The sequence below is a fragment of the Mus musculus genome, chromosome 4, assembly GCF_000001635.26.
Source record: "Mus musculus strain C57BL/6J chromosome 4, GRCm38.p6 C57BL/6J".
Taxonomy (NCBI): domain Eukaryota; kingdom Metazoa; phylum Chordata; class Mammalia; order Rodentia; family Muridae; genus Mus; species Mus musculus.
The window spans coordinates 65,717,301-65,736,470 of NC_000070.6; the positions used below are offsets into that span (position 1 = coordinate 65,717,301).

General features: G+C 38.3%; 1 protein-coding gene across 5 annotated transcripts in view; it reads right to left on the reverse strand.

The window, feature by feature from the left end:
• The window catches only part of Astn2 (astrotactin 2), a 1,023,735-nt gene that overhangs the window by 336,498 nt on the left and 668,067 nt on the right, over positions 1-19,170 (reverse strand). For all 5 annotated transcript variants that reach the window (NM_019514.3, NM_207109.2, XM_030253680.1 and 2 more), the window contains one exon: positions 12,021-12,209. In NM_019514.3, the coding sequence (NP_062387.2) occupies positions 12,021-12,209 (189 nt within the window). The remainder of the gene's footprint in view (positions 1-12,020; positions 12,210-19,170) is intronic.

Sequence of the window (19,170 nt, forward strand, 5' to 3'; positions counted from 1 at the left end):
TAAACCTGTGTGGTGATGGATCTGTTATGGAGCTTGGTTTTATCATTCTCTGTGTGTGTGTGTATGTGTATGTGTGTGTGTCTGTATCTTCAGACCTCACTGAGTCTAGAGTTTTTTCATCTGTGACCTGACATTAGTAAATGTACTTGTATCACTTTTTCAATGGTGGCAGAAATTATTAAAGACATCTTAAATATCACATCAATCGTGGCCCTTAAATGTTTAATTCTATTCAACAAAATTAATAGTAATTATCTCTTAGTACTCATGGGGAGAATGGCAACCTAATTTTAACTCTGCTAGATGGGTATGAATTAATGATGGGGGGTATTTAAAACATATACTTAGAAGATACATCAAAACAATATATCATTTTTCTTTTCACTACAGCTTTAGATTCTAAGTCTTGTTCAACTTGAATCCCTAAATTTTGAACATAATATGCATCTGACAAATATTTATGGGTTGTATTACAAAACTGAAGGAAAAATTATTGCAATTTTGCTTAATTTTCTGGCTATGTTCTCACTTCTTTGTAAACAGAGATGTAGAGGCCTTTGGGCTTACAGTTCCCAATGGTCGAGTCTGCAAAAAGTATGAAAATGGTTAGGGAATTAGTAGAGACTTATAAGGATAATGTTTGAAGGTCTCTTTTTTTGAGTTATAATAAGGCAGCAAGGACCAGTTCCTTCATCAAGGCTCCTTTCCTCCTACTCTAGAAAACATCTGAATATAGCTCAAGAAGCTCCAAGGTCACACAGACCTCTTGAGAGGATGAGAGAGTGACTGGCTGACTCAGCCACAAGTTAGCAGCTGAATTCACCAGCCCTGGGCAATTCCAAAGCCTACAGCTTTGGCTCTTGCCATGTGCCTGCTAATTAACTGCCCACGACAACTCCACTGAGAATCTCATATGACATAAAAATGAATGTTCATTTTGGACTCCTCAAAGCCCCCTTTGAGGAGTTCCACAGGATTATCATGAATAGTAATTATTCATACATAAACCCTAGTCACTGCCCTCGGAGGTCTCTGCATTAATTCTCATCCAATGCACTGTGATTGTATCTTTCACAGGAATTGTTACTAAATGCATTTCTATTCAGAATGTCTCCCTGAAATGGAAATATTTCCCTGAAAATTAATTTTCTAAATATGCATATGTAGGCTTATTAATGTGAGCTTAGAATAGACTTTTTCCATCTCTCTTGAAGGAGTATAAAGGAAGTAATACCAATAAATTCAGATCTCATGTAATCTCAAATCTGACAGAATGCATACCATAGCACAAGAGTTCTGAATAAGCTGGACCTCACAGGTCCTTGAATTTATGTTAAGAAAATATTGTTAATATTTTTACATCTTTACAGAGCATTTTAACTACTTTTTTTGGATAACCTCCTCCTGTCATGTCCTCTCATTTAATGGTAAGCAAATTAAGGCTCAGACATGGTATTAGATCATATTCAGCCTTATAACTAGTAACAGTACCCTTAGAACAGTACTTAAATAACTTTGTGGTTGATTGGCTATCCTCTGTCTCGCTGTACAATAGCAACTTCCTGCCACCACCAACATCACTGTCTCCACCATCACCACCACCACCACCATCCCCACTACCCTTCCCCTCCTTAATCGAGATAGGTCCAGGACCTTGTTCATGCTTAGCACAAACTGTACCTTTGAACAATGTCTCCAGCACTGTCCCGTCGCTCTTTTTAACTTACTTGCCTGATATTCTTATCTTTAGGCTCTTTGTTCTGTTATATACCTGGAACATTTTTTCAAAGTTTCAGAATCTTCCAGGCCTTGCTCACATCTATTTTCAGGAAGTCTTCCCAGCTGTGTTCTCTCACAACCAAGATGGGGTTTTATGGGGTTGCAGAATGATTCCTTAGTCTCCAGACAAACTTCCATCATGACCATAGCACAATGCAAAGCGAGCTTGGGCAGTGAGTAATTCGTGTAGGTGAGAACAAAACCTTTAATTATCATCTTCCTCCTGTCATTCCAAGTGCTTAATGTGGCCCGATATGTAACAGGTATTCAGGACACATTGAAGTGGGAATAAGTGGAGATGGAATCTCTGAGCCCAAGCGATGCTTTGTATTGTCCTATTCCATCTCACAATTAAAAAAACAATAACAAATTACTGCCAAGGCATGAGGTCTTCTAAGAGTAAGAACCAACATTGCCTTAGCACAAAGCAAATATTATAAACATTTCAGCACAGTGGACACCATTAACTAAAGATGCACAGTGATTGGCCAGGGGGTGGGCTGGCTCATACCTTTGAAGTGTTTATTTATAAAAGAGATGGCTAAGCATATTAGTGCATTAGCAATGTAAACAAGATCATAGGGGGAATGGCAGAAGATACTTAGGAGAACAAACTGCCTGGAGTCACTTTGGAAGCACCCATTATGAACAAACAATCACTGTGCTAATTACAATTGCTCTGCTAATTACAATTACTGTGCTAATTACAATCTATCCTTATCTGTTCTGTAGGTTCCCTATGGACTTTTACTTCTGAGTGCTTAGACCAGACTGAGTTACTGCCTTCATTCGAGTGTAATGAAATTGCACTTCTTCAAAAATTGTCTCTGCTTCAGATGTCTCAATGATTCAGAGAGGCATGCCCCTCCTAGAAAAAGTACAGAGTCAGGGATTTTGAAGCCAGAAAATCTAAAAGAAAACTAAGCGGGGGAGGGAACTGTATGTTGGTGTGTAATAGACCTTGTTGGTTTTGATGTTTTAGTACCTTTTACTGATTGTAGATGAATTTCTTGGTTAGTTGAGAACATTTACAATGTACTATGTGCAGCTTGGTTTTCTCATGAAATGACCGTGTTTGGTATAGTGAGAGATACGTGCATCAAGAAGAAAACTTGAAGTTAAATTAAATTAGATCTCCTTCTTCTTTTACTATATATGGGGGAAGATTAGAGAGTCTTATTTTTTAATGGATTGCAATTCCTTGCTTCCTCTTTTACCTTCATGTGTGTCCGCGTGTGCATGCACACACACATGCAGAGATGCATGTGTGAGCACACACACACACACACACACACACACACACACCAAGAGGTATCTGTACCAGCTTTTAATTTTATATTTTCCCCAGTTAAATCAATAGTGTTTAAAATATGAAATCGCCGGGCGTGGTGGTGCATGCCTTTAATCCCAGCACTTGGGAGGCAGAGGCAGGCGGATCTCTGAGTTTGAGGCCAGCCTGGTCTACAGAGTGAGTTCCAGGACAGCCAAGGCTACACAGAGAAACCCTGTCTCGAAAAAAACAAACAAAAACCAAACAAACAAATAAAATATGAAATCTTGTCTCAGTATTTTTAAAAAGACAGTTTTTACTTTAGCCAGGGCTAATTCTAGACAGGTTTCTATCTACTCTTCCAGAGTTGGTTGGAATTCTGTCTCTGCCCTAAAGCAGACTAAAATGGAACTCTTCACTGTGAAGTGGTTTTCTGTTCCATCCAATAATGGCTGAAATTATAGCCCAGGCATGTAAAGGAGGTGAAAATCTGAGCCTCACCCCTGGCTCTTCTACACAGAGGCAGGAGAGTCCTTCGTGTAAGGACTCCCTCATGAGAGTGCATCTCTGAGGATCCCTGTGCCCATCAGTACACACAGTAGATGGACACCAGACAAAATGTATTGCATTATGCTCAGAGGGGTGACCAGGTAGAAGGAGAGGCTCCTTTGATCTGAAGCTGACACTGAAACATAGTCTATGTACTTGGTTATTGAGGAAAGAGTTATGGGAAGGAAACTTCTACAAGACTCCATTGCTCTTTAGTGTCATGGGCCTTGACATGTGGTGCCTAATTGTCAACAGGCAAATGGAAGAGCAAGAATCCTTTATCTTCAAGCATCATCCAGGCAGCTATGCTCTCCACTCATAACGACACTGTGGTCTAACATCTTGGTATTCAACGTGGGGGTCACAGATTCAGGAGCTCATTGGATATTCTGGTTTTCAGGCCCCATCTATAACTTAATCAAGGAGAGCTTGAATTTTAGGACATTCCCCTTGGTGACTAATATGCAAATAAGAGTTTCAGAAGCGCTGCTATAATTTGTGCATTTCGAGTTCTAAGGGGACAAATGGAAAATTCCTACTGCTAGAAATGATTTTCAGGTACAGTATTGAAAGTGTGTATTAAATGCCTGAGAGATTGATCTGAGAGATGCATATAGTTTGAGACTATATACACACATATACACATCTGTAGACTATAGACTGGTTAAGAGTATGGGTCAGATTCCTGGCTACACTAATAGGCTATGCATCTTTCTTTCTTTCTTTTTCTTTCTTTCTTTCTTTCTTTCTTTCTTTCTTTCTTTCTTTCTTTCTTTCTTTCTTTCTTTCTTTCTTTCTTTCTTCCTTCCTTCCTTCCTTCCTTCCTTCCTTCCTTCTTCCTTTCTTTCTTTCTTTCTTTCTTTCTTTCTTTCTTTCTTTCTTTCTTTCTTTCTTTCTTTCTTTCTTTCTTCTTTCTTTTTGAGACAGGGTTTCTCTGTATAACCCTGGCTGTCCTGGAACTCACTCTGTAGACCAGGCTGGCCTCAAACTCAGAAATCTGCCTGCCTCTGCCTCCCAAGTGCTGAGGCTAAAGGCATACACCACCACTGCCCAGCTGTATTTTTTGATAGTATGCCATGTATTCCCCCCTCAGCTTGTCTATTCAAATCAGAAAGTATGATAGATAGCTGAGGTGAGCAGCCCCATGGTGTAGGACTTGCTCAGCATTCAAAGGATCTTGAGACCCAAGTACCCAAACTGTAGTAGAAAAAAAGAATATAATAGTCACATTACTTCTTCTACATGTCATGGAAGAAATATCTACCTATACTACTTACAGAAGTCGGGGAAAATAGAAGAAAGGCATGTTTTTACAATATCAGTTATGAACAAAGGAATTTTAAGTGGATCTGAGGATATGATATGTTGGTAACAGTGACAGGGACTCAGGAAGTGAGCAAGATGGAAGTGCAGCCTATCCAGCCTGTTTCATGGCTCTCCCTTTTTGGTGACCTATGCCTTTGATAGACTTATCATCTAATAATTTTAATATCATGCTGGAGTAGAAGGGAGTAACCTACCACTGTCCAATATAAAATTTCACCAACTATACATATATATGTATGTATATATATGTGCATATATATGTATGTATATATATATATATATGTGTGTGAATGTATATACACGTGGTGTGTGTGTGTATCATCTGAGTCCCACATTTCTAATATATTGACATATATTTCACTGCAGGACTTGCACATGAAAACAAAAGGGTCACTGAAGACATTTCACATTTGAAAGATTTATTTTTCCCAAACAAGGCTGTTTTCAGCACTCCAGGTAGAAGCACTGAACTTCTATTCTTTTCAACTAACCTGCTTACAAGCTCAGACCTCTACCTCCCACAGGCGCACACACACAACATAAATGACAGAGCTTATGTTTCTGCCTTGACAATGTCACTTAAAGGTTTACTAATGTGTGTGCATTCATTAATGTGTGTTCACTCATTAAACTATGTGCACATTCTTTAATATGTATGTGTGCATTCCTTAAATATGGGTGCTGAGTGGGTGATAGTTGAGAGGATGACCCTAGCCCCAGAACACTTATCTGTAAACTAACTGAATCATATTTATAAATCTATCTATCTATCTATCTATCTATCTATCTATCTATCTATCTATGGTGTATATGGCTTTTAAAACAGAAAAAAAATATACAAAGAAAGAAAATCTACCTTTTTGACCTCTGGAACCAAATCCCTTTGCTATTATAAGAAGAAGTAGTGAGACTCAAGTTCTCTTCTAAAACTAGACATAAGAAGAGCAATGGCTTCTTCCTTTTGATAACTAAATGATAGTTGTACCCATTTAATACCCCAAGTAATACAGGGTGGCTGGCAAATCTATAACTGAAGAGGAATCATGGGCAAATGGTCTCTATTAGAGGATTCTGCATCAACTGAATACTATATCTGGGAGCTGGATGCACCCAGGTCTGCCCTTCCTACAATATGGTTCACAGAAGTACATAAAGATGAGTCTTCTGTCAGACTAGATTCTTAAATACCAGAATGACTATGGTCCCTGCCATTCTGTGAGAAATGTAACATAATCGACACAGAAATGCTTCGCTACCCATTATGGAGGTTTTGAAATTGATTGTCTACAAGACACAAATTAGTGGATCTTGACATATATATATATATATATATATATATATATATATATATATACACACATATATATATATATATATATATATATTTCCTTTTGTGAAGACAAATTGATGGTCACTTCATAATAGGTACTGTAAAAAGTAAACTCATATACTATGCCACATAGCAGAAGACATAAAAGCTACACACATGCTTAAAGAGGAAAAAAAAAGGGTAAGGAAAAAGAAAGATCCAGAAATAGAATATGTAAATAGCCATCCTACAGGAAAGAGTAATTAACATAAGACAGTTTAGAGCAACTTTGAAGACCATTTCATCTGATCTGACTCAGTCGCTGCGTATGGGGAGCAAGTCACCCTCACTAGTGGGGACCAGCTTTCCTCAAATTCTGCCTCACTAAGTGAGGGTGGTTGGGTGCAGAATTCTCAAATACCACCTCTCATCCCAAACTTTCCCTTTGCTCTAAGATATGTACACATGATAAGGAGACCAGGTTGGAAACTAACTGCCTTTCTAGTAAATGTCTCATGAACTCATGCTCGTTTACAGGCCATTATGGGAGGCCTGTGACTCAGTGTCTCTCACCAACAGAACGGCCCTATTTCTGATGATGAAGCGTTTGCAGCATCTACCATTGTAATTTGCTCAGCCCTGTTCTTAAGCAACGTCTCCTCTGCCATTCCTAAGACTCCAGGCTCAATAATAGTTCCTGACTGATGTTTATCTAAATCTCCACAAGTTATGACCCAAGTTGACCTTTCTTCCTTATTGGAATGAAATAGGATGGCTAGGAGAGGTGTGGAGTAAAAACAACAAACAAATCAAAAGCCATCAAATGCCATCAGCCTTATGAATTTATCTCACTCCCGCAGGTCTGCTGATTCCCACACTGATCAAGAGCTAAGGAAGCAGGAATCCGATAGTGTCTCTGCCTGGTCATTAAGACCAATACTGCACCAAAAGGGATTAGAAAGAAAGCCTGACCACTAGCTGGGCTTAGAGGCAATTCTGATGTGAGATCATCAGCTCTTCACATTTTCACAGCACTTGACATTTTAACCGAAAGCTTTTACGCCCATTGCTGTGCATTTGGACTTGATTCTTAATCTCTCCCCGAAGCACACTGTCTCTTAAAGGAAGCCTCCCACGTTCTCTTGGAAAAAAAACCACTTTTCAACTTCCTCGTGAACACAATGTCCTTATTTCTCTGTCATTTCCTTCCTTCCTTCCTTTTTTTTAACCCTTTGAGCATTCAAACCATTCCCATTTCCTCACTGTTTTTTATCTACTTCTTCATTTCTTTGGCTCTGTACAGTGATAACACCTTTCTTTAATTACTTTTGGCTTACTATTTATTATCCCCACCTTTGTTTCCCTTTCCACAGCTCTACTTTGTGTGACTGAACACTTTTTCCCACAGGTTTCCCTGCTTCTGATCTTTTGTTTCACAGTGTATGCTTACACTAGGTTTACTATTTATGTGTTGTGCACAACCTTGTCCTGGCAGGGACTCTAAACATCTCTCCTTGTATATATCATCCTTCAGAGACAGTCTGCATATAGCAGCTTTAAAGACATAGCTGCCTATTGGTGGGCCTTGCTTCAGATATCTCTTTAGAAGTGGGCCTGGCATTCTCCCTTGGCCCCTAGCTTCTGACTGTGCACCGAGAGTAGGGATGTAGCACAAGGCTGTGCCCACCATGTGATAGTGCAGGATGTGAGGAAGTAGCATACTCTGGTTTTATGTTTGTTTGTTTGTTTTTCTTTTAGAACTTGAAATAAAGCGAGCTGTAGTCTTAGAATTTGGAATCTAAATTTCAGTCCCAGCAAAGTCTCAACTTACAGTGAACACTAGCCTACAAACATCTCCATCTGTGCAAAAAAAAAGTTAGTCCTCAAGTAGTCTGTCTTTATGTATTCATCTTATTCAGAACTAACTTTAAAGCATTTTGTAAAGCAATACAGGTTGTTCATTTAGAGATTTTTTTTTTCCTCCCAAGGGTGCAAACCTTTGAAACCTTACAAACTTTTCATCAGCAGGTGACAGGTCACAGAGACAGGACCAGGGGGATGGGAGAGAGCAACCCAGAGCTGTGCTGTCACATGGACCTGCTATAGACAGCACAGATTTGGATATCTCAGACCAGGCAGTTGTCAGGAAAGGAAGCATATGGCAGGACGGCGGGTAGAAGTGCCTGCCTTACTAGGCTGGACCAGAGAGTACTTGGAAGAGGGAAAGGAGGAAGAGGAGGGGGAGAAGGGGAGAAAGGGGAGGGAGAGGAGGAGGAGGTGAGGAAAGACAACTGCCTTTGATGGTGAGAAACTTGATGGCCTCTGGATCTGGGCAGACAAAGGAGGCCCTCCCTCTTCTCCCTTCAGGATTTAGCAGCTTTGTAGCCATTTGGCTGCTCTTTTTTAATTAAGCTGATCCTCATATAATAACTACAAACTAGTCCATTTGATCAATTATCATGGGTCAAACACTCCATGCAAAACCAAACAGTATTCAACATGTAAGGTGCTTATGGTCATAAATGGAACCTAACAAAATGCTGCCACTAACACACGAGGAAGAAGAATAATGCTTGTCATTGGACTGAGGCATGCAGACAAGTGTACCTGGGGTCAATTCCATGACATTCTTCCCATATATCTATACGTCTGGGACTTTGTACATCCTTTCTTGGATAGGAAAATTCCCTTGTAGCTCTCTTTCAAGATACACTATCCTTTGCTACCCCTTCAAACTCCATTCTCATGCCTTGTCCTCGGACATGCTCTTTCTTCTTCCTTCTAATTCCTCTCAAACGCTTTGGAAAGCATGAGCCTTTTTTCGAATGCTGCATTGTGAATGAAAATCTGCATGTCATCTCTCTTGCTTGTAAACTTCTTACTCAAAGGAAAGGGGTAATTTATTTGGTTGCCGTCCCCCCTTTACAAGGAGCAGTATTCTATCCATCATGCCATGACACATTCATAAACGTAAAATTATAGAAAGCTAGTTTTGTACAATCTCAGCATTAAGTCATAGTTCCTCTAGATGGTTCTTCAATTTCTTTCAGTTTCCAGTGAAGTTGCATTGAGCTTTGGCTTGAGCACCCGAGGAATAAAAAGATCCAAGAGTTGGGGCATCAGACTGTTCAAACTGACACCGTGTCTGCCAATCTCCTCGTTCACTCTTCAAGTCTCTCTCAACTCTTCCCGTTTCTTGCAACTGTTCACTGGACCTCACAGTTTCCTTTTCAAATCCCTTTCCTACCTGATACAATTTCTATCATATTTAGTTGAAGCCTCCAACACACTTATCATGGAGCTTCCCCAAAAGACCCCTGATTGACACCTCTATTTCCACACTTTTCCATATAACCTGCTTTCTGCACACTCTCCAGTGAGGCTAAGAAATGCAATCTACTCACTGCATAGTACCCTCCCTGTGCAATTTAAGAGTTTTCTCATGCTTGTTAGCAAACAGACTTGGTCTGACACATCCTCGGGCTCAGTCTCAGATTCAACTCCTTTCATTATTACTTCATTGTCCTCCCCAACAACACTCTCTCTCTCATTTCCTGAAACAAGCAACTTTGCTCTCTTCTTAGAATAATTATCTTCCACTGAAACCATTTCCAGTGCTGGCTTTAGCTCATCTTCTAAGTATTAGCTAAGTGATGTTTCATATCAACAGCAGACTTTTCTAAGCCTTATTATTGCTATCTAACCCAAAAGAGACACATTTAAAATTCACTCAATCCACAGTAGATTCCACTGTAAATTGCTTTTCTTGAAACTCTGTATTCAAACTTTCTTTAGTAAGCATATAACATTCCTTTGACAGTTATGTCTAAGTACCAAGGCATATGATATCATGATGTCTCCTTTTTGCATCATATCCTTAATAAGCACCATAGCATATGTGGTGGCTTGAAGAGGAATTACCCTCACAGGCTCATGGATTTGAATGCTTGGTCACCAGGGAATAGCACTATTAGGAGGTATCGCCTTGTTGAAGTAGGTGTGACCTTATTGAAATAGGTGTGGCCTTGTTGGAGGAATGGCACCACTGAGGGTGACTTTAGGGTTTGAAATACACTGGCCCAGTGGTTCTCCCTTTGGCTCTTCCTGTTGCCTACTGGTTTAGATGTAGAACTTTATCTCCTTTTCCAGTACAAATTTTGCCTGAGCCCCACCGTGCTTCCCATTATGAATACAATGAACTAGACTTCTAAATGTGTAAGCCATCCTAAATGAAATACTTTCCTTTATAAGAGTTTTAGTCGTCATGATGTCATTTTATAGCAATAGAGCATTGACCAAGACAATACTGGAGGAAAGAAAAGTACACAGAGACCATGAGATGGCCATGAAGATAAATGCTTCCAGAGAACTCATGCTTCCATTTTTTAGTCTCTAAAAATGGGAGATGAGGAGGCATATTGAATTAAAAGATAAAAGCAAGGTTTTAGAGTGAGACTTATACCTGGTTCTGAACACTACCTGTCAATGGCTCTAGTCACTCAAGATTTTCGCACATGCTTAGAATAGTAAAATAGAAGGTGAAGTTCCTCAAAAATATTCTAATTCACCAAAGGTGCTGTGTCTGTGTTCTTCCAGAAAGGAGATTTATGTAAGTGGTGTTGGAATACTTTAGGCTTGTGCTAAATTAATATTTATGGCAATTATCATACATATTAGCAATAACAGTGGTGAAGAGATCAATAACAAAGTGGAAAGGTATAATATTTGTAATATCAAAAATAGTGGCTATGAGTTTAACATCCACTTTTTTTAGTAGAAGATGGCCACATTTACTTTCCACTCCGACGATGCTTGCTACTATTAACAAATGATGGGTGTGGCAAAGATGTTGCTGATTCTTACAGTCTCTTTATTGATAATGAGGATTACGTTTTGGAATGATAACTTATTCCTTTTATTTCTTCTTCAGGAATCACTGTCTACAATTATGGGAGCTTTTGTTGTTTTAAGACAATCCACTTTTACACAGGATCAAGCTTTCCCATGCTACCCTCATAATGATCTTTATAGAAGTGTAAATACATTCCATCCCCATGCATCTTTCCTGAATGACCTTGGCTTCTTTAGTTGGCCAGAGAGTCTTTCACATCAGCTCTGCATGCTGATTTTTTGTATAACCTGATCAAACCAAGCCATCATTCTGTTCTTTCTCATTGAAGAAATGTTTCCTTTAATTAGTCATGTACTACTATATAACTGACAGGGTAAAAAAACGTCCTTATGATGTTACTAGGATAAAAAGTAATTTCAAAGCATCTCTAACGAGCCTTGAGAAACATGTGTATATGCGTAGACAGACAAATGGAGAGGGAGAAGGGGAACAGTGAGGGAGATAGGTGTTTTAGAAGCAGTGGCAAAATATTAATGAGGAATGTTTCTAGGTGATAAGATTTTCTATTTTTTTAACTCATTAAATGTCTCTATTTTTGAAAATTCAGGATAGCATTTATAGGATACTTGGCTTTCAGTAGACTGAAAGATTAATTAATTTCTGAAAAAAAATCATTAGGTGTACTATCAGGATGATTTCACTTTGAAATTAAAATGTGTGTACAGCCATTGAAAAAATAAAAGGGTGGAACAAATAACAATTACATTTAACGTCCGTGGAAAAGGTATCTGACAGGGTACCCTGTGATGACTTCTAACTCTCCGTGGAGAGTATTCAGCAACATAACAGGTTTCTGGTCCATGCTGCCCATACTTTCCTTCCCCAACTGAGAGTCTCCATCAATGACTGTAAACGTGCCAGCATCTGCCCCGTACCTGAATGTCATTTGGAAGACTTGGCCTTGGTTTACATGTTGTGTCCGGTTGTTGTAACCATGTAGCATCTCTCCAAAGAGGGTGTCATTGAATTTGGAGTCAGGTTTGAGGCACTTGGGGCCCTCACAGACATCTGAGAGCATTAGACAGGATTTCCCATCAGGAGCCAGCTTGTACTCTTCCACACAGCTGCATGACAAAACAGTTGAGAGTTAACTCTCCATGCTAGGAGCCCCCACTGAAGGTGACCTAAAACCAGGCTCTTTTTTTTTTGCCTAAAAACAGGTCATAGTTTAAGCATGGAAACAGTTAATTTGGTTGAAGTCAATCTAGGGCATAGGTGTCTAGAGAGAATCTCATTAATCCTGAAAATTGATAAATTCATGGGAAGTCATTTGTGACAGTTTGAAGAAGTCAAGGGGGACACCAGCATGCACATCTACACATACAGTACATTTTAAAACAGTTTTCCACAAACACACTGATTTAAAAGGCACAGCAGACAAAATCACAGGGAATTATCAATGAGTCTTTCAAATAAGAAACAATTCTCAATCTATCTGTCAACCAAGGTTGAATACTGTAGGAAAATTAGAGTTTATATTGCCCTTGTAACAAAGGTGACCCATCAGGATCAAGTACAGTTCACATAGTTGCAGAAATGACTTCTGCTTGATTATCAAAATTAGTAGTCTCCCCTGGTCTCTCAGTGTCTGACAGCCTGATGAGCCCTTGACATGCCTTTGAAGAAGGCATGGGCTCCTTTGTGGACCAAACAGGCATCTGAATGGAGATTGGAAATAATATTTCCAATTTAGAGATGTTTTCAGTAAAGAAAGAGTTTTCTTAGGCAATGTTTGGCCACTGAGATAGAGGAGAGGTAGAGGAAGAGGAACAGCAACCTCACAGCTGAAAAGGAACACAAGTGACAAGTTTTGAGTATATATCCTTTCATAGTTCTATTGTGGGTATGTGCGCAGAGTACCTGTGCATAAATTAATAATCAGGCAAGAGAATCAGCTGCATAATTGCAGATACCCAAACAAATACGTTATTTGCTACTTGGAGCATGTGAACATGAAAAGGGAACTTAACTTCTGGATACCGTGAAATTACATAATATATTGACTATGAAAATGAGGCTTCAATGAATCTATCAAGTTCATTACAGTAAGTAGCAATCATGGGGGTATTTTTATATATTAAGCTTATCCTATAAGGTCTGACCCATTCATATATTCATTTCCACATAATGAGTAAAATCACCCCCCCCACTGAATATATTATCAATAAAAGGATTTAAAGATAACTCATATTACTACGAGGGGCAAATGTGATATTGAAGCTCAAGTGTGTTTTGTAACCAAGCATCTTTTGCAATCCTAGTATTTTCCAAATCTAGTATTTTCTATTTACACTAAAGCCTGATTAGAAGCATCGTGCAGCACACACCGTCTCATTTGTCTTTCCTCTGGAAAACAGTGGAGATTACTTAAACTTGAGCATAAAATGACTCAGGAACTCATTGGCCAAGTTTGTCTCTGTGGAGTAGTTTGGATGGAAAATGTAACCTAACTGTGCTGCTGGAACTTGTAGCTGATGGATGCTGGAGACACAGAACCCAGCTGAAGGTCAAATATAGACAAGTTGCACTAAAAACTTAATTCAAGATCACTCCAGCAAAAACCCATGATATTCCCATGCACAAAGCATGCTGTCACTCTGTTGTATTTTCCCCCTTGTCATCGAGGGTACTACATGGTAGCTTTGGTTACCTGTCCAAAGGCCACAATTTCCTGTCCAAAGGCTGCAGAGAGGCCATGTCTAAGGTTCTTGCTGAAATATATGCCTCACCCACCATCTTTTTCCATATCTCTTAGGTACAAGTAAATGCCCCCTCCACACAGCTTCCACACAGGTGAACTGAATGGACACCGGAGTGCAGAGCATTTAGCAATTGCTCCATAAAATCTACTTGCACTCATTATCCCAGAAGGCTTCCAGTCAACATGAACAGCTATTTTGCCTAGAAAACTGGGTAGGATTGATTCTTTATATCTTTTTTTACCCACTCATATATAAAATGCCTACGCAAATGTGATTATGTACATGCTTGTTTTAAATGTGTAAACAGAATCAGAGTGTGTAAACTAAAATGTGGAACATTTCTTCTTACTCCTACTTCCAGTACTATGGTCAGTACTATTATCTGTTGTATATCCTCATTTAAATACACATTTATATATGAATATCATATATAGTATACCTAGATATGCAAACACAAGCATATAGTTAATTATACACATAAAAATCACGACACATTTTCATAAGATATGCATTTGTACCTAATGTTGTTAGAGAATGTTTTTCAAGCCAGTGACTTATGGATCTGTCTTTAAAATGGTTATTTGGCACTGCACAATATAAATGTACCATAATGCTTTTAACTAATTTTTATTGATGGGCACTTTGGATGTTTGTAGCTATTTGTTATTGCAAATACTGCCAGAATGAAGATCTTAGTAGATATATCACTGGGCACATGTGTGTATTCCGTAAGACAGATTCTTAGAAGAGGGATTGCTGGGTCAATAGTTTATGAATTTTAAAATTTTGATAGATCTACTAAATGGTCATCTGTAGAGGCTCTACCAGTTTACAGTTCCATCATTGATAAACGAGGGACTTTATTTTTCTACATCATTGATGCTCATTATTGTCACTCTGGGATGGGAAAAATAACTCATTTCTCTTTGGATTTGCATTGCTTTCAGACTACAGCCCTTTCTAATTCTGTGGATGATTTTTGTGCTTTGACCATTTTCCAGCTATGATATTTGTTCCCTTTTCATTGATTTGTACATGCTGTGTACAAATCTGGATGATGACTTTTACTGTCCAAATATTTTCCAAATTTCTTCTACTCTGGGTTTGTGTTTTAGTCTTGATTTGGATGTCATAGAACCTCTGTGAACTAAGTTTTTTGCAATGTTTAAAAAGCCACAAGATAATATAACTGTCTTTTTGTATATTAATCTAGTATTTTTAACATTTTCTAATCATTAGCTACTTGATATGGATGGGATTTATTTTGTGTGTGGTAGGAGTAATTATTTCAGTTTATTTTTGAGTTTTCCAATGGTATATATGATGTGTTGGTTTCTAATTTACTCCATAGGGATTACTTTTTGAAATAAATGACTTTAAATTGTCTAAACAATGACCAAAGGGCCCATCTATTCACCAAATGACTTGAAATGTCATTTTTATCATAGATCAAATATAAATGCACAATAGTCATGCACAGTTGAGTTTATTTTCTATTTAATATCTACACATTACTAAAATAGGTGGTTATGAGCCATTCAACATAGGTGCTTGGAATAGAGTTCCAATCCTTTGAAGAAACAGCTATTAATCACAGATCCACCATTGTAGCTTCTAGCAAGAACGTTCTATACTATTCATTGTTTATATTGTGACAGAGATAACATCTTACACCCACCACATTCTTTTCTCCTCCTGAGCACATGCTCTTGTGTGTGTGTGTGTGTGTGCGTGTGTGTGTGTGTGTGTGTGTGTGTGTGTGTGTGTGTGTGTGTGCCTTTGTATAAGTCTTCAATGCAGTTGAGTGGAAGAACCATGCTACTGTATTCTGTACAGTGTTCCCTTGCTATAGGCTCTTTGGAGACTATATGTTAATGTAAATAGTGTAAGATAAATAAGGGGTGCCAAATAAGAGATTCCTTGTTTATGTATTCTTCTGGTTGGATTGATGGTTAATTTGTTACAGCAACAAAACTTATCTCATCCTTCCTCTTACAGCAACATCATGGTTTAGAATCTTCTAATTGAGAAACCAAGTTTTCATGGCCATTCATCAAGTATTTGTAAAAACATTTTCAGATTGTTTTTGTCATGAGGTTTTTTGGGGAGAATATTAACAGAATTTATGGAAGACATCACACTTTCAATATTATGATTACGTAACTTACATATTTTGGATCCAGGCCAACAGAGCTCCAATCTTGGTTCTGCTTCCCAGGAGCTGTGAAACCTTGGACAAGCTACCTACACTTTTGCTTATATATAATGTAGTCCTTGACTTATAGAGCCCATGTAAAGAGGCTCTGTATTTCAAGAGTTAAAATGCATATTAGCACAATCTTCTCCATTTCAGGAGTTTTCTAGTTAGGTTTTCTATTACCACGATAAAACACCACAACCAAAAGAACTTGGGGGAACAAATGGATATTTAAACTTACAACATAGATCACACTCCTTCACTGAGGAAATTCAAGGCATGAACTGAAGGCAGGAACTTAGAGACAAAAACTGAAGCAAATACCATCAAGGGATGCTTACTGGTTAGCTACCCATGCCTTGCTCAGTTTGTTTCTTATACTCCACTGGACCACTTTCCCAGAGACAGCACAATCCACAGTGAAGCATATCCTTCCACATCAAACATTAACCAAGAAAATGCCCCATGGACTTGGTCACAGCCAAATCTGATGGAGGTAGTTTCCAACTGAGGTGTCCTCTTCCAAGATGACTCTTTTTTTTTTTTTTTTTTTTTTTTGACAAAAATCAACCAACCAGCCGAAGGAATGTCCCATTGACATTTTCTCTTATGTTTTCTCTTTAGTTATCTGTGGTTTGAGAAAAATTATTGCTCTTTTTTTTGTGACTTGATTTTGGTATAATCAAACTAACTAGTTCTAATATGTCCAACAGAAGTGGATGCTAACAGTCATATATAGGATGGAACACAAGGCCCCCAATGGAGGAACTAGAGAAAGTACCCAAGGAGCTGAAGGGGTCTACAACCCTATATGAGGAACAATAATATGAACTAACCAGTACCCCCAGAGCTCGTGTTTCTACCTGCATATGTAAAAGAAGATGGCCTTGTTGGCCATCATTAGGAAGAGAGATCCCTTGGTCTTGCAAATTTTATATGCCCCAGTACAGGGAAATGCCAGGGTCAAGAAGTGGGAGTGGGTGGGTAGGGGAGCAGGGCAGGGGGAGGGTATAGGGAACTTTCAGGATAGCATTTGAAATGCAAATAAAGAAAATATCTAATAAAAAAAGAAAAATATTTCTGTCCACATTTTCAATTAAGGAAACAATAAATTTTGAGATTTTAAATAGCAAAAAAAAAAGTGTTGGAGTTATAGCAAAAGGTGGAAAATTCTCCTTTTTGTTGCTTTAAGTTATTCATGTTTAGTTCTCCTATTTTTACATTTTCTGTCTGTTTGTATTTTCTGTGTATTCATGGCTCTAATTTTGAATTTATGTTTTCTAAGAATGTAATACTTTTTATCAAGACTCCATGTGTGTTGTTTTAATATTGTACACAGTATTGCCATTAAGTATTTTTACTGGTTTTGTGTCCACAGTTCTGTCCGTTGTTCACTGTTTATTTGTTCACTTCTAATGCATTTACTTGAGATAGCTCCCCCTCCCTCTCTTGACCAAGCTTTCTGAATTTTAAATTCTGTACCTTTTCCCTAACCTATTTCATTTACATCTGCCTTTATTTGGATCAATTTCTTCCTGGTGCTTTCTTTATTTTGTTTTGATATATATATATATATGTGTGTACATATATATATATATTTTTTTTCTTAACCCTTGAGTCAAATGTTTCATCTGTTTACTTTCAGTCTTTCTAGCATCTTAGTAAATTCTGTGGAACTCCTGACTGTAGCTTTGCCTCTGGGCTACCAGTCTGATACAGGGCCCTCTTTTCTTCTAAAGATGTGGTCATTTCAACTTGAGTTGTCTTTCATATCCAGAAGATATTTCAAAAGTTTTTATTTTTCCACTCTTTCTCTCAAAGACACTATGTATGTGAGTGTGTGTGTGTGTGTGTGTGTGTGTGTGTGTGAGAGAGAGAGAGAGAGAGAGAGAGAGAGAGAGAGAGAGGAGAGAGAGGTGTGTGCTAAACTCAGGTGTTGATCTGCACCTTCCATCACGGTTATTGGCCACTGTGTATATCAGGAGAGCTGGTCCTTGAGCTTCTGGGATTCTCTCTCTGGCTTAACTATAAGGGCAGAAGAATTACAGACAGGCAATACTGTGAGTCTTTGTGTGGGTTCAGATCCTCCACAAAGACATCTCCACATTCCAGAAGACAGGATGACTTTGTTTTGTTGTTTTTCTTAAAATAACAAATAGATTCGTTCCCTTTTCCTTGTAAATTCATAGCAGTATAGGATCTCAGGCTGAGAAGGTGGCATGTATAATCTACTTTAGAATATTCATTGTAATTTCACTAGCTTACTTAAGGGAGACATAAGGCATCAAGTTCAGACTTTGGAGCTAATTACTCCTGAGTTCAAATAGAGGCTGTGCTATCACCTTCCATATGACCTTGATCAAGTCTATTAATTTTCCCAGGTTCCATGTCATAATCTATTAAATGAGGATAATTACAGCCCTCATCAAAGGGCTGATGTGAGAATTAGAGATAACTTAGGCTATAAAACAGCACTTTTCATATAGTAGCAAATCAATGTAGCACCTATTAGACTTGTTGTGAGCACAGTCATTTGCCTATACTCATCCAGTTATACTTTCCTGGGAGTGTAAATCCTAGCCTCTACCTTCTCTGTAGATCCAGGTTTCTTAAAATTTCAATTGATTCTTCTTTTCTTTTTCTTGTCAAAATATAGAATTAAGAATTTCTTATGTGCCATTCATTATGAGTGAATGATATGCACAAATTATATTTATATGTGTAACTAATATGCATGATATATTAGCAAAATAATTGTACTGCATATATGTACATCTGTATATGCAAAGCTCAATCCTATATCCATTACTGTACAGATGCACATTTTATAGGCTACCTGATCTGCTACTTAAAACCCAAAATAAGTAGAGTAATGGCTCAGAAAATGCCCATATCTTGTTTCTCAAACCTGTTGCTGTGATTTGGATATAACTCCCCAAAGTCTCAAATGCTAAATATGTGGTTTTCCAGTCAGTAGGGATTTAATGAAACTACTGAGTAGCAGGGGCTGCAGAAAGAATCTTAGGTATCTGGAAAGTGACTGCCGTTAGGTGAGATATTGAGACCCTGGCCCTTGTGTCTTTGCTTTCCTTCCTGGCTATTATGAAGTAAGCAGCCATCCTTCTC